This window comes from Diceros bicornis, chromosome 19, assembly GCF_020826845.1.
Source record: "Diceros bicornis minor isolate mBicDic1 chromosome 19, mDicBic1.mat.cur, whole genome shotgun sequence".
NCBI lineage: Eukaryota > Metazoa > Chordata > Mammalia > Perissodactyla > Rhinocerotidae > Diceros > Diceros bicornis.
In genome coordinates this window covers 38,135,509-38,155,031 of record NC_080758.1, presented here as the reverse complement: position 1 = coordinate 38,155,031, position 19,523 = coordinate 38,135,509, and the positions used below count along the sequence as shown (strand labels likewise).

General features: G+C 42.9%; 1 protein-coding gene across 4 annotated transcripts in view; it reads right to left on the bottom strand.

Annotated features, from left to right (window-relative positions):
- Positions 1-4,910: 4,910 nt before the first annotated feature.
- Positions 4,911-19,523, bottom strand: part of SLX4IP (SLX4 interacting protein) — a 183,437-nt gene continuing 168,824 nt past the window's right edge. For all 4 annotated transcript variants that reach the window (XM_058563215.1, XM_058563214.1, XM_058563216.1 and 1 more), the window contains 2 exons: positions 7,795-7,895; positions 4,911-6,535 (listed from right to left, as the gene is read on the bottom strand). In XM_058563215.1, the coding sequence (XP_058419198.1) occupies positions 5,809-6,535; positions 7,795-7,895 (828 nt within the window). In that variant the 3' untranslated portion in view covers positions 4,911-5,808. The remainder of the gene's footprint in view (positions 6,536-7,794; positions 7,896-19,523) is intronic.

Genomic DNA, 19,523 nt, shown 5'->3' with positions numbered 1-19,523 from the left:
TTAAAAACTCGCTTTCTGTCTAAGGGTAACGATGTCTCAGGGCCGGCGAAGATGAAGCTGTGCTCTGATGTCTCGGGTCTAAAGCAGCATTACTGACGGAGAGGGGCCTCCAGGAGAACACAAAACACATCTCTTTGTCTGATTAAAATGCACCCCTATTGACACCTTGTCACCAGAGCCTTTCCCATTCGTTTGAAAGGAGGTACACTCTGATTTGCAGAAAGCCCCTCTTCTAAAGGATACTCAACTCTTAGCAGACCTTGCCTCTCTTAACATCCAGTATTCAAACACACACACACATACCCCTACATTTTTAAACAACAGTTCTTAACTATGGGTTCTCGTGAGAATCATTATTTCAGAAGCTTTTAAAACTGCCAAATACCAGACCAAATCTGGATTCTGATTTAACTAGAAGCTACCCAGGTAATTCCAATGTGTGGCCAGTGTCAAGACCCTGCTTTTAAATGGATGGAGAAATTAACACATGGGAGTGGTATATTTACCCCAGGACTCTACAGAGCCAAGTGTGGCACTTAAAATATTAATTTTATTAGACAAATGAAGAAACTGAGGGCCCAGGACGTTAAGTGACTTGTCCTAAAACACACAAACCAATCAGTGGCAAAGCAGCAGCCTGGACCAGGGTTTGTGCTCAGCACCATGCCATCATGCAGTCTGCAGACCCCCAGCCCAGGCCCCAGGTCCAGGACAGGGCATTTTTCCTGTGAACTAGGCCATATGGCATTCCGCCATGACCCAAACACTAAGAAGAAATGAGCTTTGCTTCACCGATTGCAGTGGTCCTCAGCATTTCATGAACAGCTTTTCAAACATATTATTCCAACCTGATATTGAAATGCTTCTGAAAAATTATGTACAGGATCCAAGAGTAACTATACTTATAAGCAACCAGAGAGGCCTGGGATCCAGTCATAAAAGGCAGTGTAGAGAAAATGTGGGCCCAGGACTTGATTCAGTGCTGAATAAGGACTAGATACACTTAGAAAATGGAAATGAATCCATTTGGGAGATGTCAAGATTCTCTGGAAAGGAGTCAAGGTCACATACTTTAACCTCTCACAAGAGGAGTCTATCTTAGCTCACAATTGAGAGCAGAAATGGGAACACATCTGCATTGTAAAGACCACCCCAGAATCTTACAGCCCAATTTAATCACAACATCTCACACAGGGTTTTCCAAAGCTAAATCTTTAGGACCAATGGTTCAAAAGCAGAGCTCCTTTGATTACAGTCATGAGCTGCATAACGATGTTTCCGTCAACGATGGACCACATACTAAGATTAGTACCATATAGCCTAGGTGTGTAGTAGGCTGTACCATCTACATTTGTGTAAGTTCACTCTGTGATGTTTGCACAACGATGAAATGCCTAACTGCGTTTCTTAGAACGTATCCGTGTCGTTAAGCAATGCATGACCGTATTTTAACACAGTGTTTAAAACCTCACAATTGCTTCAAGGAGGAAAAAAGTCTCTAACAAATAGAATATAATTTTAAATAGTATGTTCAGAAAAGGGCATTTTGGATGTAGTCTTTGGGGTTAATTCACTTGTTCTGAAGAAAAGGGATATACACCAATTTAATTTTTTAAAACAATTTTACTTTTTATTCATAAAAGTTTCATTTCCACTACATACTAATTTCATTCCCTAGGCATGTACAACTATTTAAATAGTTTTAACAAAACAAATGAGAGGACAAAGCCAATGGGCAAAAGAGCTCTCCCAGTGATTACTGCAGTATTTGGCTTTCTAACTTGACTGAAGAAAGTTATCCTGGGGATCTGTCAAATCCACACCTTCAGTCACCTAATCAGATCCTTCGGGGTCAAATGTATGGTTTTATTGATTTTTGTTTAATTAAAGAATCAAGATTTTTGATAAGTAACTGTAATGGCAATTATAAGGTAACACATGGTAATATTATGGGGCACAATAAAACTTACTTGAATGTGATTAAATTCAAGCCCAGTACCAAATAGTTCTCGACAATTAAAGGCAATAATTTGATCCACTCGAGTCCCCTCTGTTAAGCTACACATTGACATATATTTGTTCTTTGTCTTGTTAAATAAATATGGAAACCAAATTAGAGGGAGTTCTGCAGATTTCTGAGAATTTAATTATATCATTAAATCGTAATACCAGCGATATATATGGTTAGACTTCTGTCCTGAGTAATTATCTGAATTAACTTCATTTTGTACTAAAGGAAGGCTTTAAACTACTTAACAGAAATCAGCTTAATTTAGATTTTTTACTTGCTCCAACGTGTTCCAATTCATTAGTGTTTCAATAACAAGTGATGAACTCTTTTGTCTTGACAAACCAAGAATGGCAATTTCCTCAAAAAGAAAAGAAGAAATGAAAATGATTTCCATATTCAAGTCATAGCATGATGAATGGAGAATCTGTGGCTCTTAGGAAAACCACTTGATACCTCAAAAGGAGGACCACTCACTTGAATTTTGTGGAAATATTACAGTGGGGCCTGTCAAGAAGAAATCGAAGGAAACTGGGAATGGCGACACTGTGACCCCCGGCCATTCTTTTGGGCACAGAGGTTTCCTGCCCTTATGCCTCTGTCCTCATCAAGCTCTTTCTGAAATCAAAGGCCACCGATATGCACAATAATTCATGCTAAAATCCAAACAGGACACCAAAAGCAAATTAACTGTGATCCTATTGTTCTCCCCAAGATACATCTTGAGATAGATATCTTGTGCAGACAGAAACTATATTCTCCATAAATCAAAATACAGAGGATTTTTATGATTCTTTTTATAAAACAAAATACATTTTCCTACTTTTTTAATATAAAATAAATGAACAAAAAAGCTGTAGTACTCACTCCTCTCTCCCCACACATTTGCTCCTTTGCATTTAACAATTTATTTGTGTATCTGGATGACAGTTAACCTCCAGCGGCAAAGAAAAGAAAAATATGTAAGAAAAATCACACAGATTTTTCTCAGACATTTGTTGTTTACAGACATTAAAAAAAAAAAAAAAAACACCAATCTATTAAAAAGTCATTTGAAAGCACATGGAGGTGACTTAGAAGCCATGACACTGAGAAAGTTAGGGAGTTGAAAGTTATAACATTAATCGAATTAGAGCTACATTTCTTCAAGCATCAGAGTTACATGGACTTGAGTATACATTTAATTTGGGTTATTAAGTAAGTGACTGAAGAACTTATTCTTTTTGACTAAGAATACTGACAGTGTCTCAGATTTGCGAATATTGAATTATTAAGAATATCAAAACACATACCCCTTCCAGCAGCAAAGAACTCTTCATTTCCCACCTAATGAGCAACAAAAAACGCTGGCAGCCATTTTCCCCTTTGTACTTCCAAATATCCAAAGCATCACACAACCACTCAAGTAACAAGAGATCCAGGGGTGTTTCAGACATGTGGAAGGAAAATGCTTAAAGCAAAATTCCTCAAACACATGCCATAGTGCGGAAGTGGAGAGCTATTCCCTCCGTTAATCCTGTTAAAATCCCATGTACACGCCGGCTGTGAGAAAGACCCTATCAATCTACAACGAAAGATGCTCTTTTCCCTCTTAGATCACAGTAATGGTTATTTCCACAAATATCCCAAACTTGAAAGCCAAGACTTTTCTTGAAAGAAAATCATTCAAAGTACAAGAATTGGCTTTAACCACCAAGTCCAGGTTAACTAATGAAATAAAAACTTCTCAATTAAAAACTTTCTCTGGTGTCTCCAGTTCAAACATCTCCTTCTAGTTCTGGGGCAGGCAGCAGCTATTGTTCTGGAATAGCTGTCTTTTTTATTCTAGACTCTTTCCAGAGAGTTTATTGTTTCTTGGCCTATCACCTGGGTTATTATTTGTGTCCTCTCTGTTTAAACTGTTCCAATAATTGTTTCTGTTTAAGAAGATTCAATGACACACTGTGGTCCTGTCTTCAGTGAAGAGCACATCTAGGATACTGGTCACTCTAAGAGAGGGGGCCATGATGGACCAGGGGAATTGATGTTCTATCACTCTCTCGGGAGGTTTCCATTCTGTGCAGTCTACCCCTACTGTATGAGCAGGATCTGCTCCACTGAGGTTAGTGTTCTGTTGGACTTCCTCTTCTCCTATAGAATCCTTTGATTGGAATCATCTACGGTCAGGAAAAAAGCTAGGAGGAAAGAGGAAAGGACAGCAGTGGGCAGGGCCATGTTCCTGGTGGGAGTGGTGAGGCTAGAACCACAGAAAGGGGACAGGTTTCCAGGCAGAGTTTGGAACATGAAAGGAATAGCATCTACATCCATGGCCAGGCATGGTGACCAAGACTGAACTTCATGACCCAAAATGGTACCATGAAATATGGTTGCCTCTTAATGACTCTTACCTCACAGTACCAGTGGGGAAAGGAGACATGGGGAAGGACAGAATGAGCTGGAAGAAACCACTAATTAGTCCTAAGCATGAACCTATCCTCTGTTTCCATCTTTTTTTATTTCATTGGGCTTTCTCTGGGTTATTTTTCTACTAACTCCAACACTTTTGGGAATATACTTGATTTTCCTTGTTACTAGGGAGGTGCTACTTCAATGGACCACCCAATGTTGAGCAGAAAAAAAGATATATTTGATGGGTGGCTTCTGAATATGGTTTTTTCCCTATTTTAGAATGAAACTAGGTTAAGAAAATCTTTAGTAGGTGTCCATCCAAAATAAGTCATTGCTATGATTCACTATGTGACATTTCAGCAGGCCCACTGGAGACATCAGTGGGTGATACTGTGAACGGAAAGCTCCTGTTTTCAAATTTAAACTGCCTGTGAAGCCTTCAATAGGAAACTGGAAATTTTGGCCACTGAGTTCCCCTTGGGTTCTGGTCCGTTCTGAACCTAACCAAAATCAGAGGTGGGGAAAAGGGCAGGAATATGCCTGAGCTACAAGCAAGAACAAGCCTCTTCTATGTCTTCCCCTGACGCTGGGCTGAATTATATGTAAATGTCCCGCAATTCTTAGGGTAAGTAACAGCTCTCTAAGTGCTGTGGCTGCCATACTTAAGAACCTGGGAACACAGTGACTCATACACTGAACCCAGGTGCTTTACAAGTTTGAGGGAGCATGATGGTGTGCATGTCCACACGTGGGCCCCAGCTGATGAGCTGGAGGCTGCCCATGGTAGCCAGGCTAGAGGAAATAAACACTAGGGAGTCTCTAATCAGTCTAGTGGTTCTCGAACTTGAGCATGTTTCGGGAATCACCCACAGCTTCTCGTTCAGTAGGCCTGGGGTGGGGCTCCAGATCTGCATTTCTAACACGTTTTCAGACAACGAAGCTGGTGCCAGGACCAGATGGTGAGACCCATTAGCCTATTCCTTCACTGCTGTGCTACTCAGGCTGAAGAGTAGGGGGATAAATTGTACCCCCAGAACTGAACAGCAGCACTGTGACACTGTCTCTATGAGGTCATCGCATGGTCTGTACAGTGATGTGCCAAGGAGGCATATGAATGGTTTCGTCATGTAGTTCTTGCAGGAATGCTGTCATCCCTGACAAGGCGGATGGCTGTTTATCACTAACATAATTTTCTGAAGACAGTTATAAAATATGACAAGAAAGTAGCAATGTTGTTAGGACAAGCATTTGGCTCCTGGAGGTGACTGCTTTGAAAGCTAACCCTAACGTGGATATATATTTTCTATTTAAAATGATCATCCTAATTCCTTTAAAATCACAGCATCTATACACACTGCTCATTTTTCACAAGTTTGGCCACTATCTCCTCAACTACAATTCTGCAATCCTCTTTAGTAAGTTAGAGGCCTCTTTCGTTTCTTTGTTTTCTTGGTTGGGCTGCCCTGAACTGTAGGTAACCTTCCAGTGCTTGTGGCTGAGCCGGTTTGCTGTGCCTGCTCTGGTTTATTTTTCATAAAATGTCTGGAGGAGAGATTTTCCAAAACATGCAACTCTTCGTTAGATGTGGGTTTTGCCAGATCTTGTTTCAGAAGTAACCCTGGATCTGACAGCTCTAAAGTTGGCAAGACCCTGACAGCTTTGCCTCTCTCCACTATTATTTCTCTTGAGACTAATCGATCACTTGCAAGAGCAACTCTCTTGTGGTGGTTGAAGTCTTCCGGAGAGCTGCAGTTCCTACGTTTCTGCTGTGTGCCGGCCCCTCGTGGACTCTGTCTTGGACCTGGTGATGCTGACTCACAGCTACAGGCAGGGCTCCTGCTTAGGAGGCCTGTCTCTGACCGCTCCCCAGGATGAGGTTTTTGCTGGCTGCTAGTGTCTTCTGGCTGGGTCTGATGAACACTTTCCAGCTTTTGAATAGGAAGACCCCAGTGGCTCTCAGCTGCCTTTATGTAATCCTTTGCTTGTCCCGTGGACTCCGACGGGGGACTGGAAGAAGCCCGACTGTCACCCCTCCTCCTTGCTATCTCTGCAATCACTGAGTCACTAGCCATTCCCACGAAGTCCCTGCTACTCCGTGATTTGCTCATGACGCTGCTTTTTGTTTCAGTTCTTTTCACACTAAAACAAAGAAAGATTTTTTGTTTTGGCATGGTTTCTTCCAAATTTCCCTTCCCACATTTCCTACACCTTAAAAAGGAGAATGTGTTGGGCCGGCCCCGTGGCTTGGCGGTTGGGTGCGTGCGCTCTGCTGCTGGCGGCCCGGGTTCGGATCCCGGGCGCGCACCAACACACCGCTTCTCTGGCCATGCTGAGGCCGCGGCCCACATACAGCAACTAGAAGAATGTGCAGCTATGACATACAACTATCTACCGGGGCTTTGGGAGAAAAAAAATAAATAAAATTATTGAAAAAAAAAAGAATGTGCTACCCTCCCTTCTCCCTATCTCCCTGGCAAATCTAGAAAAATCCCCAAGTGTATGTTTAAATGCAGACTGGATCAAGCAATAGCCTTCACATTTTCTAATACACTAGGATACACTTTGTTTATTGATCATTGGGTTATCGATGACAATTATGATGGAGTTTATATTTTAACTAAGGCTGATAGGTATTTCAGATGTTAAGGGTCAATATTATCTATATTTGATATATTGATTTTTTCCCAGAAGTAAATGCTCAAATACATCCAAAGCACAAGCTGTGTGTGTACAAGCATATTCTTGTACACACACACACACACACAAACCCCTTTTCTACAGCACACACAATAGACAATGCAAACTTCACTCTGTAAAATTTACTTTAAGGGGCAGGAGAGAAGCTGCATAGGGAGAATTTAGAGACTAGACTTTGACTTCAGCATATGTTTATAGGCTTGTGAATGGCAAGAAATTTCTTAAACCACCAAACTCAAAACACTGAAGCTGAAATATTTATTTTGGCTGAGCTTCAGTCTGGAAACAAATATATATATATTCATGTTCTTACTATTGCCATCAGGGGCACAAGGATTATCATAATTATATTAGGGTCAGAACAAGCATCTTAGGAAAGGAATGCCTTTTTTTAGATCGGTCTGTAGTCACTCCGGAAGTTGTACGAAACACACCAACAGGTGCTTTTCATCTTCAAAGCACTTGTAATTAATTACTCCTTGCAACATACCTGTGAAGCAAGGACTCGCTCCCCATTGTCCAGAAAACAAGAGAAAGAGAGTCCGGGAGGTGGAGGAGCAAGTATGACCTTAGCACAGGGTCAGGGCCCGAGGGGGTTTGTGATTAGGTTCCATGCACTCCTGCTGAATTCTAGACTTCATGGTATGTGACCATACAGACAGACAGTCAAAAATAAGAAGAAGGAGACACATCGGACCTACATTTCTTTCAGAGCGTTTCTCTTGAGCTTTGCGCTGGGAGGAAGTGGACTCTCCACACACTCAGCAAAATAATCAGACGCTCCGTGGAGAGCTCGTTCCGTCTACGTGAAGAGATAACAAGGGTTCAACCAGAAATCGACTAGCTGAGCATGAGAAAAACAGTTATACTCTGAATGCCCCGGCGAACAGATTCATTTCTGTGAAGACTAGATGAAACTGCTTAGTATTAGGCTATTTTAATTTTTTCAAATCTAGAACTTTTTGATAAATTGTCACTTCTTTTAGATTCCTTGCTCACACATCCCATACATTAATATGTGCCACAAACATACAAGACTGTAACGGAAAGGATGTTGGTTCCAAATCAACTGGGAACTCTTGGCCAATATTTGGTATCTCTGTGGCCCAAACTGTGATGAAGCGCAGAATCATGGTGCCAGGCAGCAGCGTGTCTGTGAGCTTTGATCTTCCAGAAGGACCTGGTGGTGCAGTGGTCTATACCCTGATTATCCTAAGCATTCTCTACATTTTCTCTATTTACAAAAATACAAAATATGGCCTTTGAATACTCAAGACTGCATCAAGAGTTAAGGCTTTTAATACATACTTTGAAAACTGAAGTTTGTGATTCTTGGCTACTAAAAAACTGGAAGTTTTTCTTAAACTAAGAGCATTACTATGGTTTTATATAATTCATAGATTATCTATCTATGTATCTATATGTTCCCATGGAAGCTTCATAAGGAAGTAATTATAAAATGTAAAAACCTCCCAACTTTCACCAACATTGACCGACTTCATACTTTTGGAATCATTTGCTTTTTGTTAGTAAGCAGATAATCCAGACAAGGTGTTAACTTCTCTCATTTCCTGGACACTAAGTACCCTTCTCTATCAAAGTCCATAGTAAAAAGTTGCTGCCACAAGGAACAGTTTGGGTAAATTATCAATAGGTCCTTGCTTTAGACTTACCCTGGAATTAACAAGGACACCCCAGAAAGCCTGGCTGACGGCAGCCACGTGGTGTCCCATGGGTCCACACTGTGAGCTTTGTCCAATTACTGCGCTGCACCACTGAGTACCAGCCTTTAGCTCTGGCTAACTCTGCCTGTGGTGTCACACCTGGACCAATGTCACTCAAAGTCATATTCAGTTATAACCCAAGTCAGTTTTAAGAGTTAGTGAACAGAATATTATAGGTTTTATTGGATTATATTGCGTTTTGGTGCCTCTCTGTTTTTTCCCCCGAAGACTTACTAGCTGATCAAAAAGAGCTACATTTTAAAGGTTAAATGAGAGAGAGAGAGATTGAGATTTATATGTGAAACACTTCTAAACATGCCCTGTAAGTACAGTAGATTTTCCCCTTACAACCACACCCTGTAAGTGCTGTATTTTCAGAGCTGAACAATTAACATAAGGAGCATGAGTCAGGCTTTGAACAACTCTGTGGGAACCAGAAAGCCTTTTGCTATTAGGAATGATGTAAATTCCCCAAGGCTGGAAGAAGTCCACAATGGAAGGCAGACAGGGTCATAAATAACAACAATGGATACTGCGGAGACCACATAAAGTATGATGCCGCACTAGTGACACCCTTCAAATCTCATGTTAGATTCAACCACTGCCTTTACTTATTTATTTTTAAAACTTAGTTTAAAGAGCACTATGCATTTCCTATGGGAACTTCAAGAACTTCTTTAAGAAACAGGACAATTGACTCTCGTCCCAAATTCCTCTGATAACAAACAATGGGGGAAAATGTCCTTGGATGAAGTAGGACAACAGAAAAAGTGATGGAGTGACAGAAGGAAACGTCCAGCTCAAAAGTGCAAAACCTGTGACTTCGTTTTCAAAAAAAAAAAAAAGAAGAGAAGAAATGAAAAAGGCAAGGCGGGGTCTCCCGCTTACAAATTAAAACCACATTTGGCAATTTGCTGAAGGAGGCATATTTACACTTGTATGAAGACTGGGTGGGCAGGGGGAAAAAAAGATTAGACTCCTTCTTCAGCCCTCAAACTGTCAGATCTCATTAGAAATCTCTCATTCTTACTTTTATAGGGTCAATTCACTCCCCTTTGTCGCTAAATCGCAGTCTCCGGTGCCCCCTGAACAAGTATTTCAGAGGAAGCAGCTATCACCTGGGACCAGGATTTCCCAAGGGAGTTGTCCTGATTACCAATGGCTTCTCACATCTGGCACCAAAACGCAATCTGCGGCTTATCCAGAGGCAAAACGCCAAGGTGCAGACAGCATGTGCTGAGAAGGTTTCAAGTGTCTCTCAGGCTGACCTGGACGACATGACACTACTCCTTTTTAGATTCTATGCTAAATAATGACCCTGACATCTTCTGCAAAGAATACAGACAGACCCAACATATTCAAAAAGGCTACCAGTTGGCCATCCAAAGTCCAGAGTGAGCACCCCATGGGGACTCAGGTATTTAAGAAACAGGCTAACCAAGAGGATTTCTTTGGGCCTCCATCTATGATGCTTCATAACCTGAAAGCTAGCTCTGGGTCTGGCCAAGGAATAAAATTCTGCAAATGTCATTCCTTGGTCACCTGCCCTGTCCCCCCTGCCCACCCCCCCATTTAGTTTTTTATTTTTGGTAATACTTTGAGTATTTTAGTTTTAAAACTTTCAACTGGTGAAGAGTGTCTATATACAGTTTCAGGACAAAAACAAACAGAAGTAGGACAAGGCCACTGGCCCCAGAAGTCTAATCTAGGGAAACCCTCCTCGGCAGCTTGAGCAGCCCAGGCAGGCTCCCAGAGCAAGGGGTCAGGCTTTGTCTCTTGCCCTGGGGATGCTCTGGAAACTAGTGGACGCATCCTGAGGTTGAGAACAGCCAAAGCACATGTGCCCGAGTACAGGTCCAAGGGGAAGGTTAAACAGGTTGAGTGTCTGAGTATGATGATGGAGGACATTACCCCAGTGCTGTCTGGTCTGACCCGGGAAACATTTTAAACTCTGGATAGCAAGGACTGCAAAAAGAGTAGCCACCAGAATGAGGTAGGCAACCATGACACATTTCCTGTCTCTAATCAGAGAATGGGCTGGAGTGAAATATAGTTAGAAGTACTGGTTGATGTTCAAGTTACAAAGGCAAGTTGAAGTTGTGGATAAATCAAGGCGTTCACCCCACAGTAACTTGCTGAATACGATTTTGAACAGAACACTGTTGCATTAAAGAAGGAAGGGGAGAGAAGCTGGCCTAAAAAAACACCTGCTCTTGAGTTTACAACCTCCTCAAGGAGTCTGTAAAACACAGCTGGGGCTCCCAAAGGCTAGTGGGAAGTCTGGCTGTATCAAAGGCACCAAGGGAGCTTTTCAAAAATATAGATTTCCAGCACCCACCCCTGGAAGTTCTGATTCACAAGATTTGGGGTGGGGCTAGGAGAGCTATTTTAGGTTCCCAGGTGATTCAAGAACTGCTGATATAAATGAAACAACACTCAACAGAACAGAGCAACAGATAAACCAGTGTAAACTATACACTGAGGCAGCGTTTGGCAAAGTGTGTCTGGTTATCCAGGCATCAAAATCTCCTGGGGAGCTTGTTCAAAAATGTTCTGGATTCTACCCCAGAATCTACTGCATTTGGATCTCTAGGGGGTGGGGTCAAGGCATATGCATTTAGGCAAGCTTCCCAGAAGAGTTAATGAACTTCTGCCCTAAAGAGGAATGGAATTGATAACTGAGCAGAGTCCAGCAGAATCATCTAATCAGGCAACACTGAACTCTGTATGTAGCATTGCTTGACACCCTTGTGGAAAAAGATGTGGACCCACAGAAAATGTCCCTGCTCTCATGGAGCCTCCATCTCATGGGGGAGAAAAGAAAGAAACAAACAAATAATGTGTCAAGTGGTAATGTTATAAAGAGAAATAAACCTCTAAAGGGTCATGGACGTGGTGTTTTAGATATGCCGGTCAGAGAACGCTGTGGTAGGCAAGAAGGTGAGCTTTACCCAGAGACCTGAGTGGAGGATGAGCTATGTGAGCACCTGAGGAGGCGCATTTCAGGCAGGGAGAAGCGTGAACACAGAGGTTTTGAGGACAGAGCATGTCCGGGGGAGGGGGAAGGAGCAGAGAACCAGACCAAGGGAAGGGAACAAGGGGCCAGGAAGCAGGGGAGGGGTAGGGTGTGTGTGTGTGTGTGTGTGTTGTGTGTGTGTGTGTGTGTGTGTGTGTGTGTAGGGGCCAGGAAGCAGGGGAGGGGTAGGGTGTGTGTGTGTGTGTGTGTGTGTGTGTGTGTGTGTAGGGGCCAGGAAGCAGGGGAGGGGTAGGGGTGTGTGTGTGTGTGTGTGTGTGTGTGTGTGTGTGTGTGTAGGGGCCAGGAAGCAGGGGAGGGGTAGGGGTGTGTGTGTGTGTGTGTGTGTGTGTAGGGGCCAGGAAGCAGGGGAGGGGTAGGGGTGTGTGGGTGGGTGTGTGTGTGTGTGTGTGTACTGGTGGTGGTGGCAGTAAGTCACATATGGCTTTTATTAGGATGGCACATTTTCTTCTAAGAAAGATGATGTGCTGTTAAAAGGTTCCAAGACGAAAAATGACTTGGCATTTTATTTATTTTTTAAATGAGCATCTTGCTTTCTTCTTTTTTTGAGGAAGACTGGCCCTGAGCTAACGTCTGTTGCCAATCTTCCTCCTTTTTTCCTTTTTTTTTTTCCCCTCCCCAAGGGCCCAGTAGATAGTTATATGTCATAGTCGTACACCCTTCTAGTTGCTCAATGTGGGACGCTGCCTCAGCATGGCTTGATGAGTGGTGTGCACCCAGGATCCAAACCAGTGAATCCTGGGCCGCCGAAGTGGAGCATCTGAACTTAACTGCTATGCCACCAGGCCGGCCCCTGTGACTTGGCATTTTAAAAGGATCACCTTGGGTGTAGTAGAGGGGACAAGGTGGAGGTGGAGAAACCAGTGATGAGGCTACTGCAATAGTCCACTCAGAGAGGATGGGTCTTGGAGGAGGCCAGTGATGGTGAGAAGTGCTGAGACTGGAAATATAATTTGAAGGGAGCCCCAACAGAACACGCCAACGGATTGGATATAGTTGGAGAGAGGAAGAGAAAAGTCAAGGATGACTCCAAGATTTGTGGTTTAAATAACCAGATGAAGGAAGTTAGCCCTTACCAGTATAGGAAATACTAGGGGAGGGGCAGGCTTGGGGAAGTGGAACCAAGAAATCAGTTTTACATGTGTAAACTTTAAGAGTCCTCTGGATATCTAAATGGAGATGTTGAGCAGGCAATTAAGAGACAGCTTCCAGGAAGACGGAGGTCTGGGCTGCAGACACAGAGCTGGGAAGTCCACAGAGATGGTATTTAAAGGCATCAGTCAGGATGAGCTCCACTGGGGAGTGAGTTTGGATGAGAAAAAAGAAGTTGAGAAGATGAGGAGGATTCAGAAAAGGAGGCTATGAAGGAATTGTCAGCGAGGAAAGACAAAAATCAAGATAACATGATGTCCCTGGAGGCAAGAGAAGAAAGTGCTTCATTGAAAGTGACAACCGTGTCAAATGCTGCTGAGTAGGTAGGAGTGAAAACTGACCAGTAGAAAGAAGGTGACTTGACAAAAGCTGTTTCTGGTGAAGTGCGGGGACCCACGCCTACCTGGGATGGGTTCAAGAGGGAAGTGGAGACATAGTAGAGACCAGAACTCTCCAGCAGAGATATAATGTGAGCTGTATGCGTGACTTTAAATTTTCTACAGACCCATCAAAAAAGTAAAACGAGGGGCCGGCCTGGTGGCGCAAGCGGTTAGGTGTGCGCACTCTAATGGGGCGGCCCGGGGTTCGCTGGTTCGGATTCTGGGCGCGCACCGACGCACTGCTTGTCAAGCCATGCTGTGGCAGCGTCCCATATAAAGTAGAAGAAGATGGGCACGGATGTCAGCTCAGGGCCAATCTTCCTCAACAAAAATAAGAGGATTGGCACTGGATGTTAGCTCAGGGCTGATCTTCCTCACACACACAAAAAAATATAAAAGGAAACTAGTGAAATTAAATTTCAATAACATATATTATTTAACCCAATATATACAATGTTATCATTTCAACACATAATCAACATAAAAATACTGTGATATTTTATATTTTTACACTAAGACTTTAAAATCTGGTATGTATTTTATACTTACAGTATGTCATTTCTACATTGTCATTTCTGACTCCCCACATTTCAAATGCCCAACAGCCAAATGTGGCCAGTGGCTTCAGTGTTGGCCAGCGCAGGTCCAGGCAACACTTTTGAAGAGTTCTGTTGTAAGGAGGAGCAGAGAAATGGGGTGGTAGCTGGACTGGGGGAGGTGGTTAATCGAGGGGAAGTCAGTCAATGACTCTGGAATAGGCATATTTGGAGGGATGTGATCAGCTACTGTGTGCCAAACTCCAAGTGGGGGTCAGGCAATGTTTCAGAAGGTTTGCACGTACTCACCATGTCACCCTTGAAACAGCGTGGTGAGGCAGGTAATATTTTTACTACCACATCCCAGGGACCTGATTCAACATGGACAAACAGCATGGATGGCACTGCCACTACTCACCTGACAAACTTAGCTTCTGTTGGGAAAATCTTGCTGCCAGCTCTCAAGCTCCTGGCCGCAGGCCCTGGGACATCAATATTAGTCCAGATTGGAATTGAGGGGGGCAGATTCTAGGGGGTGTGATATCAGGCTACTGGTCACCCCAAGAGCCCTGTGGGTGCACTACAATCACAGCACCCCTCAGCCACACTGCCAGCCCAGTGTGGTGCTCCTGGCACCTCTTACACCCATGATTGGAAGGGTGTGACAGGAACTATCCCACCAAGCTATTGTTTCCAGGATTATAGAATATCCTGCCTGATACGAAAGCAATAAAATGAGAAGGGAGGAAAAAAGATCCTCAATGCTATTAGGATTTGTCTCACAGTACTACTTAATATAGTAATGTGCTACTCTCAGTCTTTATCTTTTGAGAGTTGGATCTATTTTCTCATGGTTATGTACATTTCTTCTGTTTTATTCACCCCCAAATGAAAATGAGTAATAACCCAATCAGAATATTTTAAAAGTAGGTAATTCATAGTAAAATTTTAGAATACATAGTCTTGGGTCACATTCAAAACATTACTGAATCTGAATTCCTCACGATCACATCTGCTGAGAATGAGATACCCAGAGTTGATCAATCAGGGTAACACACTCCTGGGATGAGAGGTGGAGCACAGGTGACAAGGATGGAGGTCATGGTCTGCACTCGTTGGTTGCTTGTCCCAGAGCCAGTTTCTCAACCCTCTGATAGTTGGTTTCTCATCTACCTTTCAGGATTGTTTGGGAAATTCGAATGCAGCGAGGTGTAAGAAGCACACTTTGGAAATTGGAAACCGCTGAACACATTTTCTTGACATTACTGTAAAAGAAAACTTGATGCCTACACAATCCATATGGGGTTTGTAAGAGAGCAAAGGATGCCTTGCATTTGTAGAGAACTTATCTGATTAAAGCCCTTTTCCCTACATCGCATCAGAGCCTCAGTGAATATTTGGCAGGCAGGTATTGTCCCTATTTGACAGATGAGAAGAATGAGACGCAAGAGACTAAGTGTCTAAGGCCAAACATTTAGCTAGGGGCAGAACTGAGTGGAGACGGCCCAGCCCCCGTGCAGCGCTCTCTGCACTATGCCCAGCGGGTCACTCGCTATCATGGTCAGAGATGGAGTTGTAGAAAGAGCACAGGATGCTGAGTTGGAAGTCCCTGGGGCTAGACCCCTCTGGGTCACCACCTCGCTGTGAGATCTGGACAAGCCACTTACCTTCTCTGAACATCAGTTTCCTCATCTACAAAAAAGGGATGATAATAATATCTGTATAGTAGGGACTCATTCATTTCCTGGAAAAAAGACTCAGATTTTTCTTCTGTGGAATCATCTATCTAACATTCATGCATTTCAGGAGGCCTTGTCTCCAAGCCTGACTCCTGAAGTGGGCCTGTGATCCAGGCCAGGCTAATCAGAGTATGTAATTCACGAGCCTCAAAGAGATGAATGAGCTACAGGTGGCCTGGGAAGAGGCCTGCTCTCTTTTCCCACGGACCTAGAGCTGCCAGGACCAAGCATCACTTATAGGCTGAGAATGAAGCCAAACAGTGGAAGGCAGAGCCAAAAAGATGGTGAGAAACAGTCTTGAAGAAATTCCTTGTGCTTCTGATCAGCAAGCCATACCTAAAGTCTAGATTTTTCAGGCACATGAGCCAAAAACTTTCCTTTTTTGCTAAGCCATTTTGAGCTGGCCTTCCTGTCCCCTGAAAACTACAAAGTTCAAGACTGATACAATCTCTTCTCAGGTTTGTTGCACTCAACAAGTTATTGTATGTGACAGCCCTCTGCAAACAATGAAAGCCTTTTCCGAACAATAAAAGCAGAGTAAAATAATACATTATCAGCTTATTGGGGGGGGGGGCAAATAATATTAAAGTATAAAACTGGAACTACTTTCAATTCTTTGACTTTTTAATAAGGCAAAAACAAAAGTTATTCTTGAACTTGAGTGTGATACCTAATGATTTTCAGGAGCATCAGCATTCTGAAGTGTGACATGATATGAAAGGTTACTTACAGAAAAGCAGCCCAAGTAGAGCATGAAATACAACAACCACAATCTTAGACCATGGTGCAATGTGACCATGCAGAAGCCACACGTCTTAAAATGAGGAAGAGGTCTCTCTTTCCCAAATTTCACTTCTAATATTTTCTTAAATTATTTGATATTTAGTAAGTTAAGGAAGTAAACAGGGCAAAAGAGGTGGGATAGAGTAGTAAGGAACAATTAAAAGAAAGTATAGAAACATACACATGTATTGACACAAAGAAACTAAAATGAACAGGAAAGTGAGTGGTATCTTATGAATTCCACTGTGGACTGAAGTTGTTTTCTCTAAAGACAATAACAATGGAGGACATTTGTACTGAGGTACCATAGACAAGCACTTGGTATAGGGACTAGCACCAGGTAAATGAGTCCTCATGAGATGCCCACAAGGTGGACATGACCTTCCCCATTTCAGCGATGAGGAACTGGATGCCCTATGAGGCTAAATCGTCTGCCCAATTCCCACAGCGAAGGGCAAGTCTTTCGCTTCGCTCAGATTCTCTGGCCCCGAATCCTTCTTCGAGCACATTTCTCTGCCTTCCCATGAAAGGATGGGTCTCCAAAGGGAACTGGAGCACAGCCTTGCTGCCACTTAGGTTAACAGCAAATACTCCAGTTTTGTGGTTTTTTTAAAGTTTTCTTTTCTTCTGAATTGATGACTATGAAACTGTCTTGTGTAGATCTAGGGAAGTACCAATAAATAGTTACAAAGAATGTTAACCTGAAAATGAAATCAGTGAAAAAAATCAAGGAAGTTACTTCGCAGGAAGTACATATTTCACAGGGATTTTCCAGTTTACATTCACCTACCCTCGAGAACCTAAAAATAAATCCTGAACCACCTTAGGCCCCGCAGTCAAGCCTCTAGTGACATACAAGTGTGACACAACTTGGATGCTTTAAAGAATTTGTAGGTTTGGGACCAGTGCTTCTTAATGATGTGGGGGCTCACTGAACACTCTGAGAATTGAAGGAAAGCTATTTAATTTTGACCAGAAAAACATAAAAATACATACAACTTTTTTTTTAATTTCAGGGAATTCAGGAATCATAGATTAATAATGCCTAGTTTAAAAGCATAAGGTAAATATCTGTGAAAAATAGAGAGAAACTTAATGGGAATTACCCCAGGCAGAGCCAGCCCACCTTTGGGGGTCTCCTTATCAAAAACACCTTCCCCCACAGAGGGCTGTGGTTGGAAAATGCCAACACCTGCAGAAAGATGCCAGCCCTCTGTTCAGGGTGATGATCTTTTCCAATAATCTCCCACGGCTGAGCATGTGGGCCTAGATGGGATGGGAGAGGAGAGAGGCAGGTAAACATGCAGTCCAGCCATGCAAGTAGTAGAGCTGGCCAGAGGAGGGCCCACTGTGGCCCTGGTCACCAGTGGGACAGAGGCGGAAGAGCCAAATAGAAGACATCACAGATAACTGTCTTCTTTCAAAATTCTGCTCAGAGCTGGCCCTCTGCCCAGGGGTGCAGAAGGAATAGCTCTTTCCATTTCCCTTGAACACAGACAGCAAGACCATCTCTTTCCAAGACTCTGATCTCAGGATAGTAACAGCTTCTGTGGACGAGTCTGGGAACCTCACTGCATTTATGACACCGTTTCCTTGGGAAAATGAGAACCAAACTCTAAATCATCTGTTTACTAATGAACTTTCCAAACATAATCTACCCGCATGTCAAACTCTGTCTGTGCTATCACTGTGGGTGTTCTGATGTTCCTGTGTGCTTTTAGGAATTTGGGCCTGAGAAGTCTGCTATCTCTCAACTCTTATGTACCTTAGAGACGTGACTGGGTCCCTCCTCCAAAGCCCTATCTCATTGTGAGTTTACTGCAGCTACTGGAATGAAAGGCATTTTAGCTGGGTGTTCTCTACTCTTCTTGCTCCTCCTCTGGATGTTGGTTAACAGAGCTCCCACTGAAGGTCACAAGTTTACGCTCTTATTGTATCCCTTTTTCCATCACCGACTTCTGCCTAAACGGAGGTTTATCACTTAACTTTTGGTACTTCTGTTTTTACAGCTGCAAAAGGAAGCTGGGCTGGCAAGTGGAGACAAAAAATGAGGGTGCTGAGGTTCTTGGGAATATAACATATGCAGATGGATATTACCAGGTATTTTTCTCATTCCTAGCAACTTGGGTAAGATGTATAGCAATCTGCTAATCTGGTGTTAATGGCATATGGCATTTAAATTAACTCCTCTTTGGGGGAAGAATAGAAATGATAATAATAAATATTGCATAAGCACTTCAGAATTTACATTTTTATATTCATTATCTCACTTGATCCTTGGGAAAACTTGGGAAGGCTTGTATGGCAGGCATCACTTTTACTTCTGCCTAACCAAGTCAGGGGACTGATGCTCTGAGAAGCCAAATGACTTGTCCAAGGTCATCAAGTGAGTGAGGGGAGGGGCAGTGGTCAAACTCACATCTTTTAATTTCAAGTTTGATCTCTGTCCCACTTGTTCTATTCCCCATCGTGTTTTTCCTAATTCAATCTGTTATCTAAGTGGTCATCCGAGGGAGATTATAGGTCTCTGCACAAGGAAAGGTGCATTACAGGGGGAAAAGCACAAAGAAGTAGACGGCCCAGATACGTCCTACTCTAACTTATCCTATCTGACTATTCTAACTCAGATACATCCTATTCTAACTTATCTACCTATCCTATTCTAACTCAGCAAAGGGCAAGTTCCTTTGGAGGGCTGGAGGGCGGGGGCGGGGGGGCCATGAACCACCTCATTTACAAATACTGCTGGCTAATCATTTAGAATAAAGTTATTATTAGGAAAGGAGAACAAAACCTCAGGTTACTGTAACATATAAGCAAAGGATAGTTAATCTTTAAAAAAAATTATTTCACCTGAGAGAAGTTTTTTCTTATCTTCTCTATCATAGCCTAGAAAACCTATCCTAGACAGACCAAACCAACCAAGAACATCTTCATCCCCACCACTAGCACTTTCATTAGGATCATCCACCCGCCAGTCCACATAAGGGCGGGTGGGTGAGGGTGGCTGCTATAGTTCCCATCCCTATCCAAGGAAAACAGCCCATCCCTAGGGCCTGCTGAAGGTCTGACTCTAATCTGT